This window comes from Vipera ursinii (assembly GCF_947247035.1).
Source record: "Vipera ursinii genome assembly, chromosome: 7".
NCBI classification, from domain to species: Eukaryota; Metazoa; Chordata; class Lepidosauria; order Squamata; family Viperidae; genus Vipera; species Vipera ursinii.
In genome coordinates, this window is record NC_139521.1 from 3523372 (window position 1) to 3544879 (window position 21508).

The 21508-nt window shown below is 48.1% G+C and overlaps 1 protein-coding gene across 1 annotated transcript in view; it reads right to left on the minus strand.

Moving 5' to 3' along the window:
• Nucleotides 1–21500, minus strand: part of RGS12 (regulator of G protein signaling 12) — a 47779-nt gene extending 26279 nt beyond the window's left edge. Inside the window, exons 1-6 of the mRNA XM_083368059.1 lie at nucleotides 21468–21500; nucleotides 12734–14656; nucleotides 10720–10839; nucleotides 8059–8080; nucleotides 2962–3131; nucleotides 1579–1671 (exon numbers count right to left, since the gene is read on the minus strand). Of these exons, the coding sequence (XP_083224185.1) occupies nucleotides 1579–1671; nucleotides 2962–3131; nucleotides 8059–8080; nucleotides 10720–10839; nucleotides 12734–14578 (2250 nt within the window). The 5' untranslated portion in view covers nucleotides 14579–14656; nucleotides 21468–21500. The remainder of the gene's footprint in view (nucleotides 1–1578; nucleotides 1672–2961; nucleotides 3132–8058; nucleotides 8081–10719; nucleotides 10840–12733; nucleotides 14657–21467) is intronic.
• Nucleotides 21501–21508: the final 8 nt, after the last annotated feature.

Genomic DNA, 21508 nt, shown 5'->3' on the forward strand with positions numbered 1-21508 from the left:
AGCATCCCCAGAGCCACCTGATCGGAATTCACGAGGCTTGGCAACTGACTCGCATTTCAATATTGGAAGGCTGCCCGTCATGTCATCAAACTAGGCCTAGCCAATTCCTGCCACCCTTCTGTGTATGAAAGAGGATGCAGACCCCCAACCGGTGGTGGGATTTAGCCGGCTTGCACCGGTTCGGAAGAGCCGGTGGCTAAATTTTGCTGAGTTCAGAGAACCGGCTGAACGCACACTGCTTCCGGAAGTCCATTCTAGGCCTGGGAGGCCTGGAGGAGGCCTCCCAGGCCTAGAACGGCCCACTAGAAGTGCGTGGATGCCACTTCTGGAAGCCTGTTCTAGGCCTCTGAGGCCTGGAGGCGGCCTCCCAGGCCTAGAACGGCCGCCAGAAGTGTGTGGATGCCAATTCTGGAAGCCTGTTCTAGGCCTCTGAGGCCTGGAGGATGCTTCCCAGGCCTAGAATGGCCTGCTGGAAGTGTGTGGATGCTACTTCTGGAAGCCTGTTCTAGGCCTCTGAGGCCTGGAGGATGCTTCCCAGGCCTAGAACGGCCCGCTGGAAGTGCGTTGATGCCACTTCCGGAAGTCTGTTCTAGGCCTCCGAGGCCTGGAGGAGGCCTCCCAGGCCTAGAACGGCCCGCCAGAAGTGTGTGGATGCCACTTCTGGAAGCCTGTTCTAGGCCTCCGAGGCCTGGAGGATGCCTCCCAGGCCTAGAACGGCCCACCGGAAGTGCGTGGATGCCACTTCCGGAAGTCCGTTCTAGGAGGCCCAGGCCTGCATCCAATAAGAGAACCGGTTATTCAGGTATTTGAATCCCACCACTGACCCCAACCCATTTCAGAGCTCTCGGCCTTGATGAAGGGTGCCTGCAATATGTACCCCACCCTGCACCAACCCCATGCCACTGGGGGGAGAGTCCAGGTGCCCCCTCTCCTAGCTGTGGGCGTGGGCAGGGCCACAGTGAAAAGGGACTTTACCAGCTGGGTGAGCCTTTCCTTCCGCTGGGAAAGTTGCCCCCTTGCCCTGCAGGATCCCTTCCTTAACACAGGTGGTCCTCGAGTTACGACCGTGACTGAGCCCCAACATTTCCGCTCTTAAGGGACACACACTTGTTAAGGGAGCTTTACCCCATTTCACGAGCTTTCTTGCCACAGTCATAAAGTGAATCGCTGCAGTCGATAAGTTTATTAACTTGGTTGTGAGGTGATTCTGGCTGTCCCCGCTGACTTGGCGTGTCAGAAGGTCGCGAAAGTGGATCACGTGACCCCAGGACGCTGCAGCCATCGTAAGCACGAACCAGTCGCCAAGCATCTCAGTTGCGATCACAGGATCACGGGGAACGTCGTAAGTGTGAAAAATGGCCGTAAGTCCCTTTTTCCCCCCCAGTGCCGTTGGAACTCTGAATGGTCACTAAATGAACCGTTGTAAGTTGAGGACGACCTATATTATCCTTCTTGGGGCTGGAGTTACTTTCTTCTCCCTGCTTCCCTCCCATCCCACCCATCCCCACACACCCCTCAGACCTTCCAAAGATTTCGAACAGCCTGAATTTATCAACGGTGAAGACAAAGCAGACTTACCTCCTTTTTGTCGTGGGCAGGTATGTGATTAAAATATTCGCAGGCTTGCCAAAACAGAATGTTCTCTTCGCTAAATTCCTTCCGTAAAAAATCCTGCTTGGAGAAAGGGATTAAAAATCACACGTCCGAGAATCCTTCCAAAGCCCGCTAGGTCTCGAACCCCGAAACGTCTTCCAGAGAGGGACACACACACACACACACACACACACACACACCGTTGTGTCTCTTTCAAAGTCGGTCTTCAGTCTGGGTTGGCAGAGATTCTGGTGGGGCTCAAAAGCCAACTGAGCTGCAACGGCAGTTGAATTAAGCACACCTCTTGAGAAGAATGATGGGGCCACCACACTTGAGATGGCACAGGAGGAGACAACCACGATCGGCATAAAACAGGAGGAAATCTTGAGGTTCAGCTCCCTCTAGCCATCTCCTGGCTCAAGGGATTAAACGGGGGAGGGGGGAGGGAGTGTGGCTCTGTCCTCAAAATAGCCCCCACCCCAAAGACAGCCAGACAGACAGCCATATCCAGAAAGTCCTGAAGCTATCATGTCCCACGTGTCCACATACGTTGCCCAGAAAAGCATTATTTGAAAATTATTACATGTATTTGGGGCCAAAAAAGAATGTAACAGCCCAAACCTACAGATGATGTTTCTTCCAACTGAGGTCATAAGCACCTGGGCACAGCACCCCTTCTCTCCTTCCTTCACAGAAAGCCTTGGACCCTCCCTAAGGATCTATGACAATTGGTCGTGGCCAACTCTCCATGGCCGCCATGGCCAACTCATCATGGCCAACTCTCTATGGCCAACTCTCTATGCCCAACTCGCCATGGCCAACTCATCACAGCCAACTAACCATGGCCAAGTCTCTATGGCCAACTCACCAGGGTCAACTCACTGTGGCCAACTCTCCATGGCCAACTCTCTAGGGCCAATTCGCCATGGCCAACTCATCATGGCCAACTCAACACAGAACAACTCATTGCAGGACAAAAGTTGCACTCTAATAATCAAAGAAACGGTGGAATAGAACCCTTAAAGGAAGGATGCAAAAGGAGGGACAGAATGATCCTGCAGTGAGTTGACCCACGGCAAAGTGGCCGTGGGGAGTAGTCATGCGGCGGGTTGGCCACCGCGAATTGTCGCATTCTCATCTCTAGGGCCTGTAACTCCTGTTCCCCCTCTGGCCCTGATGTACTTGCCCAGGTCAGGGAAGATTAGCCTAGAGAGGACTTGTCCAGGAGATCTCAGGCCCAGGCTGGCCATGCTCTCTTAGATACCACCAGGATCTGATTGTCAGTTGCGGTTAGACCCTCGTTCAGCGCACTTTGTTTTGGGTAACACCAAACCAAAAACCAGGGTGCCGTTATTCTCCATTGCTTACAGAGAAATATCGAATACCCAGGGGATCCTGAAGAAGCCGCTCAAAGGAAACAGCCCAACTGGCAACTCTTCTTTCTCGTTGCCGTCGGCAGCTCTGGACGCTGGGCAGACTGGCATTGCTGCTGAGGCTGCTATCACTGGCGCCATCTTTCAAGTCGCTGTGATTGAGCTCTGCGGAAGCGGCAAAGAGGAAATTAATCGGCCAGTGAAGGCATCTCTGGAATTGAAAACCGTGAAATTTCTGGTTTGCTACAGGGGAGAGAGAGAACCACGGGAAAAGGGCCAGCCTTTGCTGCTGTGTCTAGGACAGGGGTGTTCAAACTTGGCCCTTTGATGACTTGTGGACTTCAACTCCCAGAATTTCTCAGCCAGGCACGCGTGCCTGGCTGAGGAATTCTGGGAGTTGAAGTCCACAAATCATCAAAGGGCCATGTTTGAAGACCCCTTCTCCACATCGCTGTTTCTCAAGCTGAGCAGCTTTTAAGGTATGTGGACTTCAACTCCCAGAATTCCATGCTGGCTGAGGAGTTCTGGAAGTCCACAAGTCATAAAAGGGCCAAGTTTGAAGACCCCTGGTCTAGGACAACTCGCCACAGCCAACTGGCCATGGTCAACGTGGCATGGCCAATTAGCTGCAGGGCAAGAGTTACTCTTGACTGGAGATGGATGATGTTGTATCCCTATCTCGAGTCTGCCACACGGGCCTTCCAGCAGTTCCAAGAAGGCTCCACACCCATTTGCACCACTCAAGTGACCCTGAGGACACAGACAAACCTCCAAGGGGCCTCAACGACTCTCTAAAAAGAAGGCCAATGAGCAGCTGTCTGCCAGGAGTATAAATCCTCCCATTTCCCCCCACCATCCAGTCAGAGGAGAAGAAGCTTCTGGGATGAGAAGCAAAATGTCTTCAAAGGAAAAAACAAAGGAAGTCCAGTTGCTTCCTGAAAAAAAGCACCTTTGGGACAACTTTGACCTGGAGGACTGAGAATCTCTACAGACATTTCTTGGTAAAATAACTGTTCTGCCCAGTTTGGATCTGCAAATGGCTGGGCAACATGGGACCTGCCGAGCCTAACCTATTAGAAACTCATGGGATTTGTAGTGCCAAGGGAAGGGAAGGGGAGAGCCAGGCAGCTTGAGGATGGGGTAGGGGAGAAGACGGCTGGAGGCCTCCTTGGGACCCACACCAAAAGAAAGGGCAGCGCCGGCCTTTGGTCATCAGAGCTTCAGCTCCGAATCTTCCTGGTTACAAGCTGTGGAGGAAATGTCTCCATCCAGCTGTGTGCTGCAGCTGCCAAAAAAAAAAAAAAAGCCAAGACAGTCTTCGGCTGCATTAAAAGAGGGATAGGATCAAGTTTGTGTGAAATGTTAATATCACTTTATAAGGCCCTGGTAATCCTGCATCCAGTTTTGGTCACCACGATGTAAAAAAAAAAAAAAGACGTCGAGACTCTGGAAAGAGTGCAGAGAAGAGCAACAAAGAGGATCAGGGGACTGGAGGCTAAAACACATAAGGGATGGTGGCTGGAATTGGGAATTTCTAGTTTAATGAAGAGAAGAACCAGGAGTGACATGATATCTAAGGGGCTGCCCCAAAGAAGAAGGAGTCAAGCTATTCTCCCAAGCGCCCGAAGGCAGGACAAGAAGCAAGGGATGGAAACTGATCAAGGAGAGAAGCAACCTGGAACTAAGGAGAAACCTCCTGATGGTGAGGACAATTAATTAACTAGTGATAATTAGAGGACTGGAGGCCAAAACATATAAGGAACGGTTGCTGGAATTGGGTATGTCTAGTTTTAAGGAAGAGAAGGACGAGGGGGGACAGGATAGCAGTCTTCCAGTATCTCAGGGGCTGCCCCAAAGAAGAGGGAGTCAAGCTATTCTCCAAAGCGCCTGAAGGCAGGACAAGAAGCAACGGATGGAAACTCATCAAGGGGAGAAGCAACCTGGAACTAACGGATAAACTTTATTGTCATTTCTTTTACTGTGGGCACATTGGCACGTGTTAAAAATGAAATTTAGTTGCCTGCTCTCAAAAAGTGTACACACACACACACACAACAAACATTCAAACACGCTACGTACAACATACGTTTTACACCCCTACACCCTTACGTATAAACAGCAGTGGACCCACTTGCCTCCAGAAGCTGTGGATGCTCCAACACTGAAGATTTTTACGAAGAGACTGGGCAACCACTTGTCTGCAGGGGTACAGGGTTTCCTGCCTGAGCAGGGGGTTGGACTAGAAGACCTCCCAGGTCCCTTCCGACTCTGTTACTCCGTTAAAAGGGAAGCGGCCAGTCAGGATCCGCAAGGCATTACCTGGACAAAGCTGGTAGGAGCCCCTGTGGTGGTGCCACTTCAGCAGATGCCTCCAGTGGTTCAGGCGGGGCCATCCGCCAGAGGCCATGCCCGGCAGAGGGGCCGACCCCCCCAGAGAAGCCCACCTGGCCTTCCGGCGGTGGTGACCCCAGCAAGCATTGTTCCTCCCTGTTTCTTTTCTCTATTTCACAGCATTTCTTCCAAGTGGCATTTCCTCCCCTTGGCCCCCCCCCTCCCTCGACAACCTGAAGGATGCTGTTGGTACACCTGAACGCAAAGCCGACCGAGTGAGACATCAATAATTGAAAGGAAAAAGCGCGTCGTGACTGTTGCCAAAGGGACATGAATTATTCACCCGGCAAGAAGGCTAACCCAAAAAGCGATCCACACACGAACGGTTTCCCGCTGGGCTTTCTTGCTCCCCTCTGGAAAATTAAGAAGGTTGACAACTTTAAAAAAAAAAAAAAGACGACACTGGGGATGAGTTGGGTCACTTTGGAGCATTTGCACACCGTCAAGCGACTGGCTAGATTTTAGAGCCAGACCCGAGAGATGGAGGTTTATTTTAAGCTGGCTTCGGCTTTGGCTTCTGCTTCCGTTTCCAAAGACTCCAGCGATCTGTGACACCCAGTAAACTGCACGATGGGTTTATAAATGGTTACCGCATTTGAATTTGGAGAACGAATACGTAAAGTATCGTCTGATTATTCAGTGGGCAAGGAGCTTCGGGTAGAATGTAATGCGAGAGACGAACGGGAGAACATGTGGACGAAAGGTCTGAAATTCACACTGAAGTATAATCTAAAAGATTTTTTTTTAAAAAAAAAGATGATGTACCGTTGGTATTTAACACCAGATAGGTTGTCAGGAAGGTATTTCAAATGAATGTTGGAAATGCAAGTGTAAAGAAGGGACCTTTTATCATTTATGGTGGACGTTTATTTAATAATAATAATAATAATAATAATAATAATAATAATAATAATAATAATAATAATAATAATAATAATAATGAGGAGGAGGAGGAGGAAGAAGAGGAAGAGGAGGAGGAGAAGAAGAAGAAGAAGAAGAAGAAGAAGAAGAAGAAGAAGAAGAAGAAGGAGAAGGAGAAGGAGAAGGAGAAGGAGAAGGAGAAGGAGAAGGAGAAGGAGAAGAAGAAGAAGAAGAAGAAGAAGAAGAAGAAGAAGAAGAAGAAGAAGAAGAAGAAGAAGAAGGAGAAGAAGAAGAAGAAGTAGTTGGAAGGGACCTTGGAGGTCGTCTAGTCCAACCCCCTGCTCAGGCAGGAAACCTAGGATTCACATCTTCCTACAGAAGATTCTCAAAGTGAATATAAAGATAAAACCAGAAATGTCTTTTTCTGGGTTTAATGGGGGGGAAAAAAGACTTGGGGGGGAAAAAACTGGAACTTTGATGTAATGTATGTTGACGGCAGCAAGACTGCTTCACGCACAAAAGCGGAAGGACGCTTCAATACCGACAATGGCATTCAATCAATCCATCGGAATAGAGCCGGAAGGGACCTCGGAGGTCTTCTAGTCCAACCCCCTGCTCAGGCAGGAAACCCTGTACCGTTTCAGACAAAAATGGCTGTCCAGTCTCTCCTTAAGGTAAAACAAGGATAGGAAGAGCACCCAGAACTTTCCAAGGTGCTGGGATATCTAGCAGGAAGGATGGCTTTTACAGAAAAAGTGTCTTCATCCAGACAACGGGGGGGGGGGGGAGAAGCAGGAAAAAGAGACCCAGACATTTACAGAATAACAGAGTTGGAAGGGACCTTGGAGGTCATCTAGTCCAACCCCCTGCTCAGGCAGGAAACCCCGTACCATTGCAGGCAAAAATGGCTGTCCAGTCTCTTCTTAAAAGCTTCCAGTGTTGGAGCATTCACAGCTTCTGGAGGCAGGTGGTTCCACTGGTTAATTGTTCCCACTGTCAGGAATTTTCTCCTTAGTTCCAGGTTGCTTCTCTCCTTGATTAGTTTCCATCCGTTGCTTCTTACTCTGCCTTTCAGGTGCTTTGGAGAATAGCTTGACTGCCTCTTCTTTGGGGCAGCCCCTGAGATACTGGAAGACTGCTATCACGTCACCCCTGGTCCTTCTCTTCGTTAAACTAGACATCCCCAATTCCAGCCACCGTCCCCTTATGTGTTTTAGCCTCCAGTCCCCTGATCCTCTTTGTTGCTCTGCTCTGCACTCTTTCCAGAGTCTCGACATCTTTTTTACATCGTGGTGACCAAAACTGGATGCAGCATTCCAAGTGTGGCCTTACTAAGGCTTTGTAGAGGGGTGCTAATACTTTGCGTGATTTTGATCCTATGGCTCTGTGTGTACAACCAAGGATTGTGGTCGGCATCGACAGCCAGAATCCACCCATGCTCAGGACATGGAGCTACCATTAGTGTGGGCTCTGGGTCCACCCTCCCCATAAGCCACCCCCCCCAATTCCCTCATCTCCTGTTGTCCTCCATTCTAATTCCCCTCCCGCTTCCCCCCCCCCCTCCAGATCGCGCCACCCTCTGGCCCTCCTCTCGCGAAATCCATGGTCCCGCGTAGGTCAGCCTCTTCCCTCACCCTCCTCCCGTAATATCAAAGTTTAAATGAGCAGCCGGTTCAAATTGACAACGTGTTTGTTGGGTGTTAGACCTAACAATTAGTCTATAAACAAGCCAACATGTGTGCAGTTACTGTAGGCAAATGTATCACTCATTGTCAAAGTGCCAAAAGAACCACAAAAAAAACATCGGTCCTGTTTCTGAACACCGAAGTATTTAGCTTACCTCCATCCGACACGGTTGTAGACTGCAGGGAGAGAGGGGTGGGAAAAGAGAGAAAGAGAGAATTGATCAGCCAGGAATACAAAAACATTGACGTTGCTGAGGGAAACACTGGTTCCGTGAGTTTCGACCCCAATTTACGGCTTTTCTTGCCGCCGTTGTTAAGTGAGTCATCACGGGGTTTTAAGTCGGTAGCCCCGGTTGTTAAGTGAACCTGCCTTCCCTCGCTGGCTTTGCTTGCCAGGAGGTCGCAAAAAAGGAGATCACGTGACACACACACCCCCGGGGACACTGCAACCGTCGTAAGTACATGCCAGTTGCCAAGCATCTGGATTTGGATCACATGGCAAGGGTGAAAAATGGTCCCAAGTCGTTTTTTCCCCATGCCGTTGTAACTTTGAACAGTCACTAACCAAGTCTAGATAGAACTAGCTGTGCTTGAGGATTGTTCACTAATGTCTGAACACGTTCCTCTCATATTTTTTTTATCCATCACCCATTATTCCTTGCCAGCTGCTGTTCCTATCGAGAGAGAAAACACATCGCCTCCATACACAATGCGAGACGACGAATAAGAGATTAAAACTTTTGCCTTTGGAGAGGAAGGTTACAAATATCTGAATATCAGACGTTAAATTGACAGACCATTGGTAAAATCCCCACGGAAAACTTCCTTCTCAACTAAACATTGTTGTTGTTTTTTCCTCAACAGGGATAAAAAAAGAGCCTAAGGCTGTTTTAACCTTCTTTTCGCCATCAATCTGTCCGATTTGTAAATATTCCGCCCCGATCTTTTTGAAACGCTCGCCTCCGTTCAGTTCGAAAGGCAGAAAACCTCAAGCAAAGCGACGCTCGAGAGGGTTAAAACTTGGAACGAGACACAAAAACAGTTCAACGCCTCGCAAACAAAACAGAAATGGCTTAGGAAACTCAAACCAGCCAGTCACCGTTGAGCATTAGAAAACCCTAGGAAATTATTGTTCGTTGACAGCGTCGTTAAATAACCAACAAAGAAAAATCACCCATCCGCAGAATAAAGACAGAAAGAATTATTTTTTTCGCCCCGCAAGACCCAATATAGACTATTTCCCCCCGCCCCGCTCTTTTTTCTTTATTTTATTTTTTTTTTAAAGAAAAAGGAAACTTACGTGACTGGCTTTGCAAATTTTATCCATGAACAGACAGACTCTGGGGCCTTATCTCCCATTTAAGTCAAATTGCTGAGACATGCTCCTTCCTCGCAAAAAACGACTGGGAGCGGGACGTGTCTTGTCCTCTCTTTCCCTCTTGTCTCCCCGCCCAGGTTCAACGTGGGCTCCTTCGCCGCGCTGCCACAACAGGGAGAAGCAGCCCCAAAACTCCAGGCTTTAAATTCCTGCTGTGACCACCTCTGCATAGCAATGAGCCATCCGCCAGTTGCTTTTCTTTCCTTTTTTTTTTCTTTCTTCCCAATTCTTCGTTTAGGCAAGTTGAACCTCCGGCTCCGGATTCAGACAGTTCCTGCAAAAAGCTTGTTACCTTTTGCGAGCTTCTTGGCGTGTAGCTGCAAGTCCAGGGAAGATTGGAATCGCACGGCACAAGTCTGTTTTGCAGCTTGCGCCAATCGGCTCGCCCCGTTCTTTCCTCCTTTGAGTTGAGTTTACGAGATCTCCCTTTCCTGGCAGAACAGGATTTCTTCCCCCCCCCCTACACACACACACACACACACACACACACACACAAAACAGGCACCGCACCCGCTCGTTTTCAGCCAGCGAGCTCTGAAATGTTGAAAAGTGGTGTCTTCAACTGTGCTGAACTGGACAGACTTGCATTGAGAATCAAAGAAAAAAAAAAAAAGAATACAGAATATTTCCCAACATGGGACTTATTTTAACAAGGGCTGGAAAAAGGAGAGCAAGATCTTAACTTTTAGGACTAAGCAAAAAAAAATAATAAATCAACCCAGACAATACGTTGCTCATTAAGCGGTAACGAATTGTAATAATAGAAAATGAATAAAATTACTTTAAAAAGAAAAGTGTGTCTTCAAGAACGTTCTCCAGAGCCAAGCACTGCAGCGACTGTTTCAAGTTGCAGCATCACTAAGACGACCGTCTTTTTTCACACTTAACGACCGCTGCAGCGATCAAAATTGAGATGCTTGTCAACTGCCTCCTATTTATGACCGTGTCGCAGTGTCCCGAGATCGTGTGGTCCCCTTTGGCCACGTTCTGGCCAGCAAAATTGATGGGGTGAAGCCAGACTCGCTTTTACGACCGTTTTTCTAACTTAACGACCGCAGCGATTTTGCTTAACGGCTGTGGCAAGAAAGGCCGTAAAATGGGGCCACGCTCAACTGAACAAATGTCCCGCTTAGCGACTGACATCAGGAGTTCAATTGTGCTCTTGGTGATCGCACAGCCGTCCCCAAAGTTTAAATCTGTGAGCCTCTCTGTGTAAGAAAACCTTTGCAGTCACAAATACTAAATCTTGCTGAGAAAAGCAGAATTTAAGACTCAAAAAATGAGGAACTGGGGAAGCGCAAGGCCGCTCCAAGGCAGAGCATCCAAAAGTGCGTTTGTACTTAATGAACTCTCTATTAATTTTCCAGCGTCAAAATGAACAAACTTATTAACACGCATTTACCGTCGTTGTAGGAAGTCATACAAAACTCACAGTTACCTCGAGATCCTCGAGCGAACGGGTAACACTGAATCTCTTGGCGCGTCCAAATGATTTTCGAGCCGAAGAAGAATGATGGAACAGTTGTACCAATCCGAACTCGGGTCCGAATTTTGCCCTCTACATAAGCCACAAAAATAAGACACTGGATTAGGTTTCCAACTTCATTCTTCATGATCTATTTCCCAGGTACTTCCTCGAAAGCAAATTTTATTAAGCCTCATTTTAAAGCCAATTCCCCACGCACAAAGTAGGATAAGCAGTAAGAGTGTTGGTGCGCCAAAAGCTCCCTATGGGATCTGCCAATTTAGGCATTCCCCTCTCCGGGTAGGGGCGACAGCAGCGGCTCAGGGGTTAAGATGCTGGGCTTGTTGGCTGGAAAGCCGGCAGCCCAGGTTCAAGACCCGAGCGCTGTAGACAGAGTGAGCCCCCCGATCCTTGCTCCTGCCAACCCAGCAGTTTGAAAGCACGCACATGCGAGTAGATAAATAGGTAGTGCTTTGGTGGGAAGGTAACAGCGTTCCGTGACATCATGCTGGCCACATGACCGCAGAAATTTCTTTGGACAGTGCTGGCTCAATGGCCTTGAAACGATGATGAGCAGCACCCCCTAGAGTCAGCAGCAACTAGCGGAGTGGGAAACGCATGGGGCTGCAGCACTAGCTGCAGGTCTACCCGCTCTCTTGCGATCCCTTTTGCTCCAAACAAAGTAGAGGCGGCCACCACCCTCAGCCCCTTCCCAGCGCCACGCTGAACCTTCTCAAGGGATCCAAGCACGGCCCTTTCGCTGCGTTCCCCCAATACAAGGCAGGGTGTTGTCGCCCCAAACGGCCGGGAGACAGGTGGCCGTCTATTGCCGGATCGCCTGATGGCCCACCCGCCCACCTAGGACCAGGCCATCCATTAGGGGCCGTTCGGGAGCCCGCCTCGCTTCCCAGTCCGCTTTCTCCCATTTCTCGACTAGCGGAGTAAAATCCACAGGGACTCCTTTACTTTTACCTCTCTAGGGGTAAAAGTTGTTCATTGTTAAATGAATCTGGCTTCCCCATTGACTTTGCTGGTCAGAAGGCTGCAAAAGGGGATCACATGACCCCCAGGACACTACAATAAAGTTTTTAATTCTATATTCTATTCTTCTGTTGTACTTATTTTGGAAGAATATTAGCTCTAGCACTTGGGAGATATTCAATAAAATAATCATTTACTGGGCTCGTGTTGATCGCAAGAAATCCCTCATTCCAACTTATCCACAGTTACTTGCTGATGCATGAACAACACTAACGAAACTGCACAACCCTGCCTCGAGTTCTTTTTGTTGGGTAATTGCACTGCCCAATCTTTGTTTCCATTTGCAGGTTTTCAAGTTCTTTGTCGAGCAAAATTAGCAGCAGCTGGGATTTGTTTAGTGTCGACACAGTAATGTAATTTTCTTAATTGTAGGGTTTTGTTCTATTCTTAAACAATGGAATCTAAAACGTTCTTATTGTGGGGTGCTCTTGAATTTGAGAGAAAAACATTGTCTGAAAATGGTAAACGCTTTAAATAGCAGCCCTGCTTTCATTCTCTCCAACTCTGAGCACGCAACGGGGGGGGGGGGAATCCAGATTTAGGCATGCACATTTGGTATGGAACAAACTGTTCACCCTTTTCTCCTTTCCAGAGCAGCTGCTCCTGCACCCCATAAGGTTGGTAGATCCCCCTGCATTCAGCAAAGACATACGCCTCTCTTCCTGAGCAAAAATCCACTCCTGGACAAGATCACTGCTCGTTTGAGGACTTCCTTCCCTTCCCACTAAACTCCACTGCAAACCAATGCAGCCTTTTCCACTGAGTGGAAACCCTCACCCCTCTAGGGCTATTTAAAAAAAGTTTCCACATTTCCTCACCTAAGCTTACAGTAAACACAAGATACTTAAAATTGTTTAAGAATAACATCTTAGCAGGAGCAGCAGCGGTATATAAAGTCCCCTATTGCAGGAACGAGGCGAAGACTACCTGTATTTTATTAACGTACCGCGCTTATCTTTTTTTCTTCTCTGGGTGTTCTGAAACCGTGTCGAGAATCGAAGGGCTCTGAAGCCACCTGAAATTCTTTCTCAGCCAGTTCTTTCGTCGGGGACACGAGATGAGGCTGGCCAAAGCCGCCGCTGACCTTGTATCTATCTGCAGGGATTTTATTCATAGGAGGCGGGAGCGTCCCACAGTTGACGCTTGACCAGCCGTCGGTGGAATCCGTGTACGACTCTTGGTCACTTAGACATCCGTGTTGCCAATCTTTCAGTACGTGAACAGGCAACCACCTCTGATTGTCCGCGGGGTTCTTCTTACCAGGCGGCGCTGAGCTTTTCGAAGACGTTGCCGCAACGTCGGCATGAGCTGAAGACGCCAGGAATTTACTTAGGTTTTGAGATTTATCGTTCTGGAAAACAGGTCCTGGCCCTACGTTTTCTTGTTCGTGACTAAAATTCCAGTGGGAATTGTGAGCTCTGTTTATTGGACTGCCCTGTACATTATTACCAAGCAGGTGTTTGTTGGTGTTGCTTCCTAAATCGACCACTAATACCCTACTTTTTTCTTCTTGATAGAGGTTCCCAATCCCGCTGTCACTGTTACTGCTCATGCTGTTGTTCTGATGGGCATCTGCTTCTCCATCAAGGAAGGCTCTGGCCCGCACCCCCTCGATGAAATCCCCCATGTCCCTGTACAGGACAGAGACAAACTGAAGGACTGGGAGAGACGACAAAGGGAACTCAAGGCAGCCGTTGGTGTCGGGATCCGCCGTGCACTCCAATCCGAATCGGCGGGCAATGCCCTGATGAATTTTATGACTGAATAGCTCCGGATCCACCATAAACACGTGGCAGGAGGTCCTCAAGACCGCTTCGTCCTCCGGAGCTAAGCTTGCCTCGTCCACGCTCTGCATGGTGACCAGTCCAAAAAAACGTTTGTCGTCGGGACAGAGCGCGCTGAAGGCCAGCTTCTCAGCTGGATACTTTGCAATCACAACGGACAGATTTGTGCAGAGCTGAATGGAGTCGTGCATGATCTTCATCGCCACTAAGGAATGGATCTTTTGCTCGGCCCGAAGACGGCGCATGCAACCGCGGATGGCCTGCAAGCTGTCGTATTCCAGATTGGAACTCGAAGAAGGGAGTTCGATGGATCCCAGGTAGCCCACAATCATGGCTACATTTAAAATGCTGGCGTCAATTCCGCAGTACTCCTGGTTTTCCCATCCAGCCTGAAAAACCGAGTCACTGTTCAAGGCTTGTGGCCGTTCCTCATTGTACGGCATGTGGGGTTGATCGTTCCTAGGTGGAGGTTCCGTTTCCATCTTGGCCCCGTCATGAGCGGAAGTTTCTTTTCTTTTTGGTATCTGCCCCTCGCTAGCACAAATATTAGAACTTTCAAAGATCATGTTGAAAATTTCACCTGACTGCATTTCCTCCACCACTTTCTCCGCCCGGTTTATACCGGGGCCTTTCAAGTCAGGCTTGGTCTTTGGCCACCCTTTGCCATCATAAAGACCATCTTCTTCGTCGCTTGAGCAAGCTTCAGCGTGACCGAACCCTTCCGCAATGACCATGTGCAAAACCCCGGAGCATTTGCCTATCAGCTTCACCACATCTTCGTGGGAGGCCCTCTTCACATTGATTTCATTGATCACAAATATCTTATCTCCGGCCTTGAGCCCCACGTAATCTGCGGGACTTCCTTTCAAAACAGAATTAAGCACGCAGGGAGCATGGCCAGAAAGGGTAAAACCGTATCCCGCTCTTCCTCTAGCAATTTCGACGTTTCTGAGGCTGGAAGCGTGAGCGCGCAGTCGTCGTTTGGCTTTCTCTCCTGGTCTGTACATGCTGGGAATTTGTTGGGGCTGAAAAATCTATCCAGAATTACATTTTCATGTGCTATCAAGTCTGCATCTTCCCTCGTCCTAAAGGAAGAAAAGAAAATAGGTTCATAAGCATCATTGCTTAGTATACTAGTCACTTGTCAAATGCACTGTCAGGGAGAAACCTATGAAATGGCTAGCTTCAAATTTTATAGAATTAACCAATGGAACAGCCTGCCTTCAGAAATCGTGGGTGCTCCATCACTGGAGGTATTTAAGAAGAGACTGGACAGTCACTTGTCTGACATGGTATAGGTTCTCCTGTTTAAGCAGGGGGCTGGACTAGAAGACCTCCAAGGTCCCTTCCTACTCTACTCTACTCTACTCTACTCTACTCTACTCTACTCTACTCTACTCTACTCTACTCTATATTCTATTCTATTCTATTCTATTCTATTCTATTCTACTCTATTTTCTTTATTCTAGTCTAGTCTAGTCTAGTCCAGTCTATTCTATTCTATCCTATCCTTCCTTCACTCATTTTTCTTTCCTACTTTCTTTCACTCTCTGCCTCTTTTCTTTCGTCCCCTCCCTCCCTCCCTTCCTTCCTTCCACAGAATTTTGCATGCCAGTTGGAGGAATTCTGGAGCTTCAAGCCACTCATTTAGCCTGGAGCAGCGGCAACTCCTAGGCAGGTCAAATAGGGCTGGCAAGACTTGTGAAGGAGCCCGGGCGAGCTCGGGAAACGAGTTCAAGGAAGGCACCACCACACCTGTGAGCCATTATCAAAGGACTTTATTGGGCATTGCCAAAGGAAGGCAGAGATCAAAGGCACAGCTATTATTCTAGGGCAGACATGTCAAACACAAGGCCCGGGGGCCGGATCCGGCCCGCAAAGTGGTTTCACGCGGCCCGCGAAGCCATCCTGGAAACAGTGAGGGAACGGCCCCCACTGCCTTTGCCCTGGCCCAGAGACCCTCCTCCTGCCAGAGAACCTCAGATCTGTCCCACTCCTGCCCAGGCCCCCATAGGCACCCTTGATGCGAACGATGTAGAGCTGGCCACGCCCACCCAGTAGGCCATACACACTTTAGCCACGCCCACCCAGTAGGCCACACCCACCCTGGCCATACCCACCCAGCCCCTTGAAGGCAACCGCAATGCTGATGCGGCCCTCAATGAAATTGAGTTTGACACCCCTGTTCTAGGGGGAATGGTTAGTTAGTTCTCCATCCGGATAAGGACCAGTAATAGTTAGGCACGCGCCTTAAGTCTGGAAAATATAAATGCCATTTTTTTGCATTTTACAAATGCCCAAAACTTTTTTTAAAAAAAACATTCCTGCAAGTGTTTAAGGTTAATTCGGATTTCCATCTTGCTAAAACATATATATATACACGTTAGGTATATTAGATATGACACAGCGGAGATATTATATTGCAAAGTTTCGGATTGATAGGCAGGTTTACAGAATGCCCTTCGCGAACAAAGACAGTTCAAACGTACGCTGCAACATGTAGGGGGGGATAATTTGGGGGATAATTTGGGGGATGGGGGGGAAGAAAAACCAAACGACCAGGGTCACAGAAGCAAAGCAAAAGTTTTTACCGGCCCCTGAAGCACGACCTGAAACGAAATTTTACTCATCTAGCCTATTATTTCGCCTACTGCTAAAGGCTCTCAGCCGCTCTGCAATCAAAAGGACCCGTCCAGCCAAGGAGGCTTGAAGCCGACGGTGTTGCAAGCGAAGAAGTCCAAGAAACTGGAAAAAAAAGTCCTGGGAAACAGTCTATGGAAAGCCTCAGTCATCCAGTTCATGGTTATCCCAAAGGTGTTTTTTTTTCAAGGAAGCAACTGGACTTATAAAAGGATTTTCCAGAAAACATGGCAGACCACAGAAACCTTTTGCGCTTCAGTCTGAGATGCAGACCACACGGACTCGTCCCCAACCGCCTGCGCCCGTCTCCAAGGGACCCGGGGCAGAAAAAACATCCTGCAGCCAAGAAGGCTTCATACCCATTTGCACCACTCAGGTGACCCTGAGGATGGAGGTAAACCTCCAAGGGGCCTCAAGGACTCCTTAAAAAGGATGCAAAGGATCAGCTGTCTAGAAGGAGTATAAATCCTCCTGTTCCCCACCATCCAGCCAGAGCTGAAGAAGCTTCTGGGATGAGAAAGTCTGGTTGCCTCTTGAAAAAGCCCCTTTGGGACCACTGGGGACACAGATAAACCTCCAAGTGGCCTCAACGACTCTCTGAAAGAAGGCAAAGGAACAGCTCTCTGCAAGGAGTATAAATCCTTCCACCCACCCACCCACCATCCAGCCAGAGCCGAAGAAGCTTCTGGGATGAGAAGCAAAAACGTCTTCAAAGAAAAACCAGAAAGTCCAGTTGCCTCTTGAAAAAAAAAGCACCTTTGGGAGAAGAATGAAAGGGAAAAAGGAAGATGAGAAGGAAGATGGGGGGGGGAAGGAGAAGGATAGAAGAGAGAGACAGAGAGAAAGAGAAAGAAAGAAAAATGAGGGGCGGAGGAGAAAAAGGAAGAGGTGAAGGATAAGGGAAAGGGGGAGAAAGAAGAAGAGGAAGAAGTAGTAGGAGGAGGCCTTTACAAATGGCCTCAAGGACTCTCTAAAACAGGGGTCTTCAAACTCGGCCCTTTGATGACTTGTGGACTTCAACTCCCAGAATTCCTCAGCCAGCGTGCCTGGCTGAGGAATTCTGGGAGTTGAAGTCCACAAGTCATCAAAGGGCTGAGTTTGAAGACCCCTGCTCTAAAAGGGTGCAAATGACCAGCTCTCTGCAAGGAGTATAAATCTTTCCACCTCCTCACCATCCAGTCAGAGCCGGAGAAGCTTCTGGGACGAGAAGCGAAACATCTTCAAAGAAAATCAGGAAAGTCCATTTGCCTCTTGAACCCCGCCCCCCGCCGTGGGACAACTGGGGACACAGAAAAACCTCCGTGTGGCCTCAACGACCCTCTAAAAGGAGGCAAACGACCAGCTTTCTGCAAGGAGTATAAATCCTTCCGTTCCACCACCATCCAGTCAGAAGCTGAGGAAGCTTCTGGGATGAGAAGCAAAACGTCTTCAAAGGAAAAACCAGAAAGTCCAGTTGCCTCCTGGGAAAAAAGCAGCTTTGGGAAGTCCTGGGAAGCAGGCGGGCAGAAGGGAGGCAAGGCAGCCTTGCAATGCACACTTGGCAGCCACAAAATACCAGCACCCAGCAGTGAATAACTTCAGCTGGAGGAGGGGAAGAGGCGCAAACAATGAACTCCTCCAAGCCAGCCCAGAAACTGCGCTCGCCCCCCCAAGAGCTGGGGAAGGGTCTTCCCGACCCCCCAAGAAGCCGTGCCGGCCCATCGTCCTGGTGCGGCTCGGAAGTTATGGGTTTCCGAGCGGGAAGAGAAAGGAAAAAGAAAGGAAGGGGGAAAAGGGAATGGGGAACGAGGAGGAAGGGGGAGGAGTGGGGGAGGAAAGAAGGGAAGGTGAAGCGGAGGAAAGGGAAAGGTCAGGAAAAGAAACATGAAGGAAGGGGTGAGGGAGGAAAGGAGAGGGGAAGGAAAGGAAGAAAGGGAAGGGAACGGAAGGGAAGGGAGATGAAAGGAGGAGAAAGGGAAGGAAAGGAGGAAAGAGAAGGAAGGGAGGATAAAAGGAGAAAGGGAAGGGAAGATAAAAGAAGGAGAAAGGAAAGGAGGAAAGGGAAGAGGGAAGAAGGAAAGGGAAGGAAAAGAGAGATTAAAAAGAGACAGGGAAAGGAAGATAAGAAAGGAAAAAGGGAAGGGAAGAGGGAAAAAGGAAAGGAAGAAAGGAAAGGAGATAAAAGAAGGAGAAAGGAAAGGAAGAAAGGGAAGAGGGAAGAAGGGAAGGGAAGGAAAAGAGAGATTAAAAAGAGACAGGGAAAGGAAGATAAGAAAGGAAAAAGGGAAGGGAAGAGGGAAAAAGGAAAGGAAGAAAGGAAAGGAGATAAAACAAGGAGAAAGGGAAGGAAGAAAGGGAAGAGGGAAGAAGGAAAGGAAAAGAGAGATTAAAAAGAGACAGGGAAAGGAAGATAAGAAAGGAAAAAGGGAAGGGAAGAGGGAAAAAGGAAAGGAAGAAAGGAAAGGAGATAAAAGAAGGAGAAAGCAAAGGAAGAAAGGGAAGAGGGAAGAAGGAAAGGAAAGGGAAGGAAAAGAGAGATTAAAAAGAGACAGGGAAAGGAAGATAAGAAAGGAAAAAGGGAAGGGAAGAGGGAAAAAGGAAAGGAAGAAAGGAAAGGAGATAAAAGGAGAAAGGAAAGGAGGAAAGGGAAGAGGGAAGAAGGAAAGGAAAGGGAAGGAAAAGAGAGATTAAAAAGAGACAGGGAAAGGAAGATAAGAAAGGAAAAAGGGAAGGGAAGAGGGAAAAAGGAAAGGAAGAAAGGAAAGGAGATAAAAGAAGGAGAAAGCAAAGGAAGAAAGGGAAGAGGGAAGAAGGAAAGGAAAGGGAAGGAAAAGAGAGATTAAAAAGAGACAGGGAAAGGAAGATAAGAAAGGAAAAAGGGAAGGGAAGAGGGAAAAAGGAAAGGAAGAAAGGAAAGGAGATAAAAGAAGGAGAAAGGAAAGGAGGAAAGGGAAGAGGGAAGAAGGAAAGGAAAAGAGAGATTAAAAAGAGACAGGGAAAGGAAGATAAGAAAGGAAAAAGGGAAGGGAAGAGGGAAAAAGGAAAGGAAGAAAGGAAAGGAGATAAAAGAAGGAGAAAGGAAAGGAAGAAAGGGAAGAGGGAAGAAGGAAAGGAAAAGAGAGATTAAAAAGAGACAGGGAAAGGAAGATAAGAAAGGAAAAAGGGAAGGGAAGAGGGAAAAAGGAAAGGAAGAAAGGAAAGGAGATAAAAGAAGGAGAAAGGGAAGGAAGAAAGGGAAGAGGGAAGAAGGAAAGGAAAAGAGAGATTAAAAAGAGACAGGGAAAGGAAGATAAGAAAGGAAAAAGGGAAGGGAAGAGGGAAAAAGGAAAGGAAGAAAGGAAAGGAGATAAAAGAAGGAGAAAGGAAAGGAAGAAAGGGAAGAGGGAAGAAGGAAAGGAAAAGAGAGATTAAAAAGAGACAGGGAAAGGAAGATAAGAAAGGAAAAAGGGAAGGGAAGAGGGAAAAAGGAAAGGAAGAAAGGAAAGGAGATAAAAGAAGGAGAAAGGGAAGGAAGAAAGGGAAGAGGGAAGAAGGAAAGGAAAAGAGAGATTAAAAAGAGACAGGGAAAGGAAGATAAGAAAGGAAAAAGGGAAGGGAAGAGGGAAAAAGGAAAGGAAGAAAGGAAAGGAGATAAAAGAAGGAGAAAGCAAAGGAAGAAAGGGAAGAGGGAAGAAGGAAAGGAAAGGGAAGGAAAAGAGAGATTAAAAAGAGACAGGGAAAGGAAGATAAGAAAGGAAAAAGGGAAGGGAAGAGGGAAAAAGGAAAGGAAGAAAGGAAAGGAGATAAAAGGAGAAAGGAAAGGAGGAAAGGGAAGAGGGAAGAAGGAAAGGAAAGGGAAGGAAAAGAGAGATTAAAAAGAGACAGGGAAAGGAAGATAAGAAAGGAAAAAGGGAAGGGAAGAGGGAAAAAGGAAAGGAAGAAAGGAAAGGAGATAAAAGAAGGAGAAAGCAAAGGAAGAAAGGGAAGAGGGAAGAAGGAAAGGAAAGGGAAGGAAAAGAGAGATTAAAAAGAGACAGGGAAAGGAAGATAAGAAAGGAAAAAGGGAAGGGAAGAGGGAAAAAGGAAAGGAAGAAAGGAAAGGAGATAAAAGAAGGAGAAAGGAAAGGAGGAAAGGGAAGAGGGAAGAAGGAAAGGAAAAGAGAGATTAAAAAGAGACAGGGAAAGGAAGATAAGAAAGGAAAAAGGGAAGGGAAGAGGGAAAAAGGAAAGGAAGAAAGGAAAGGAGATAAAAGAAGGAGAAAGGAAAGGAAGAAAGGGAAGAGGGAAGAAGGAAAGGAAAAGAGAGATTAAAAAGAGACAGGGAAAGGAAGATAAGAAAGGAAAAAGGGAAGGGAAGAGGGAAAAAGGAAAGGAAGAAAGGAAAGGAGATAAAAGAAGGAGAAAGGGAAGGAAGAAAGGGAAGAGGGAAGAAGGAAAGGAAAAGAGAGATTAAAAAGAGACAGGGAAAGGAAGATAAGAAAGGAAAAAGGGAAGGGAAGAGGGAAAAAGGAAAGGAAGAAAGGAAAGGAGATAAAAGAAGGAGAAAGGAAAGGAAGAAAGGGAAGAGGGAAGAAGGAAAGGAAAAGAGAGATTAAAAAGAGACAGGGAAAGGAAGATAAGAAAGGAAAAAGGGAAGGGAAGAGGGAAAAAGGAAAGGAAGAAAGGAAAGGAGATAAAAGAAGGAGAAAGGGAAGGAAGAAAGGGAAGAGGGAAGAAGGAAAGGAAAAGAGAGATTAAAAAGAGACAGGGAAAGGAAGATAAGAAAGGAAAAAGGGAAGGGAAGAGGGAAAAAGGAAAGGAAGAAAGGAAAGGAGATAAAAGAAGGAGAAAGCAAAGGAAGAAAGGGAAGAGGGAAGAAGGAAAGGAAAGGGAAGGAAAAGAGAGATTAAAAAGAGACAGGGAAAGGAAGATAAGAAAGGAAAAAAGGAAAGGGAAGAGGGAAAAAGGAAAGGAAGAAAGGAAAGGATAGGAAAGGAAAGGGAGATAAAAAGAGAAAGGAGGAGAAAGGAAAAAGGGAAAGGAAGATGAAAAGGAGGAGGGACGGAGAAGGGAAGAGAAAGGGAAAGGAAGAGAGCCAAGGGAAGGGCCAGATGCCCTCGCGGAGCCCCCCCTCCCCGGCCGTGAGGGACCGGCGCTCCTTCCCCGCCCCCCCCGGGACCCCCGTCGCCCCTTCCCGCCGCCGCCGCCTCCCTCCCGCCCGGATCCGATCTCCGCCGGCCCGGCGCTCCCCTCTCCCGGGACCGCTTCCCGCGGGAGCCCGAGGAGGGTCCCCGCTCGCCCGCCCGCCGCCCCGCTCACCTCCGCCGCCGCCGCTGCCCGCGTTGGGCCCCGTTGCCAGG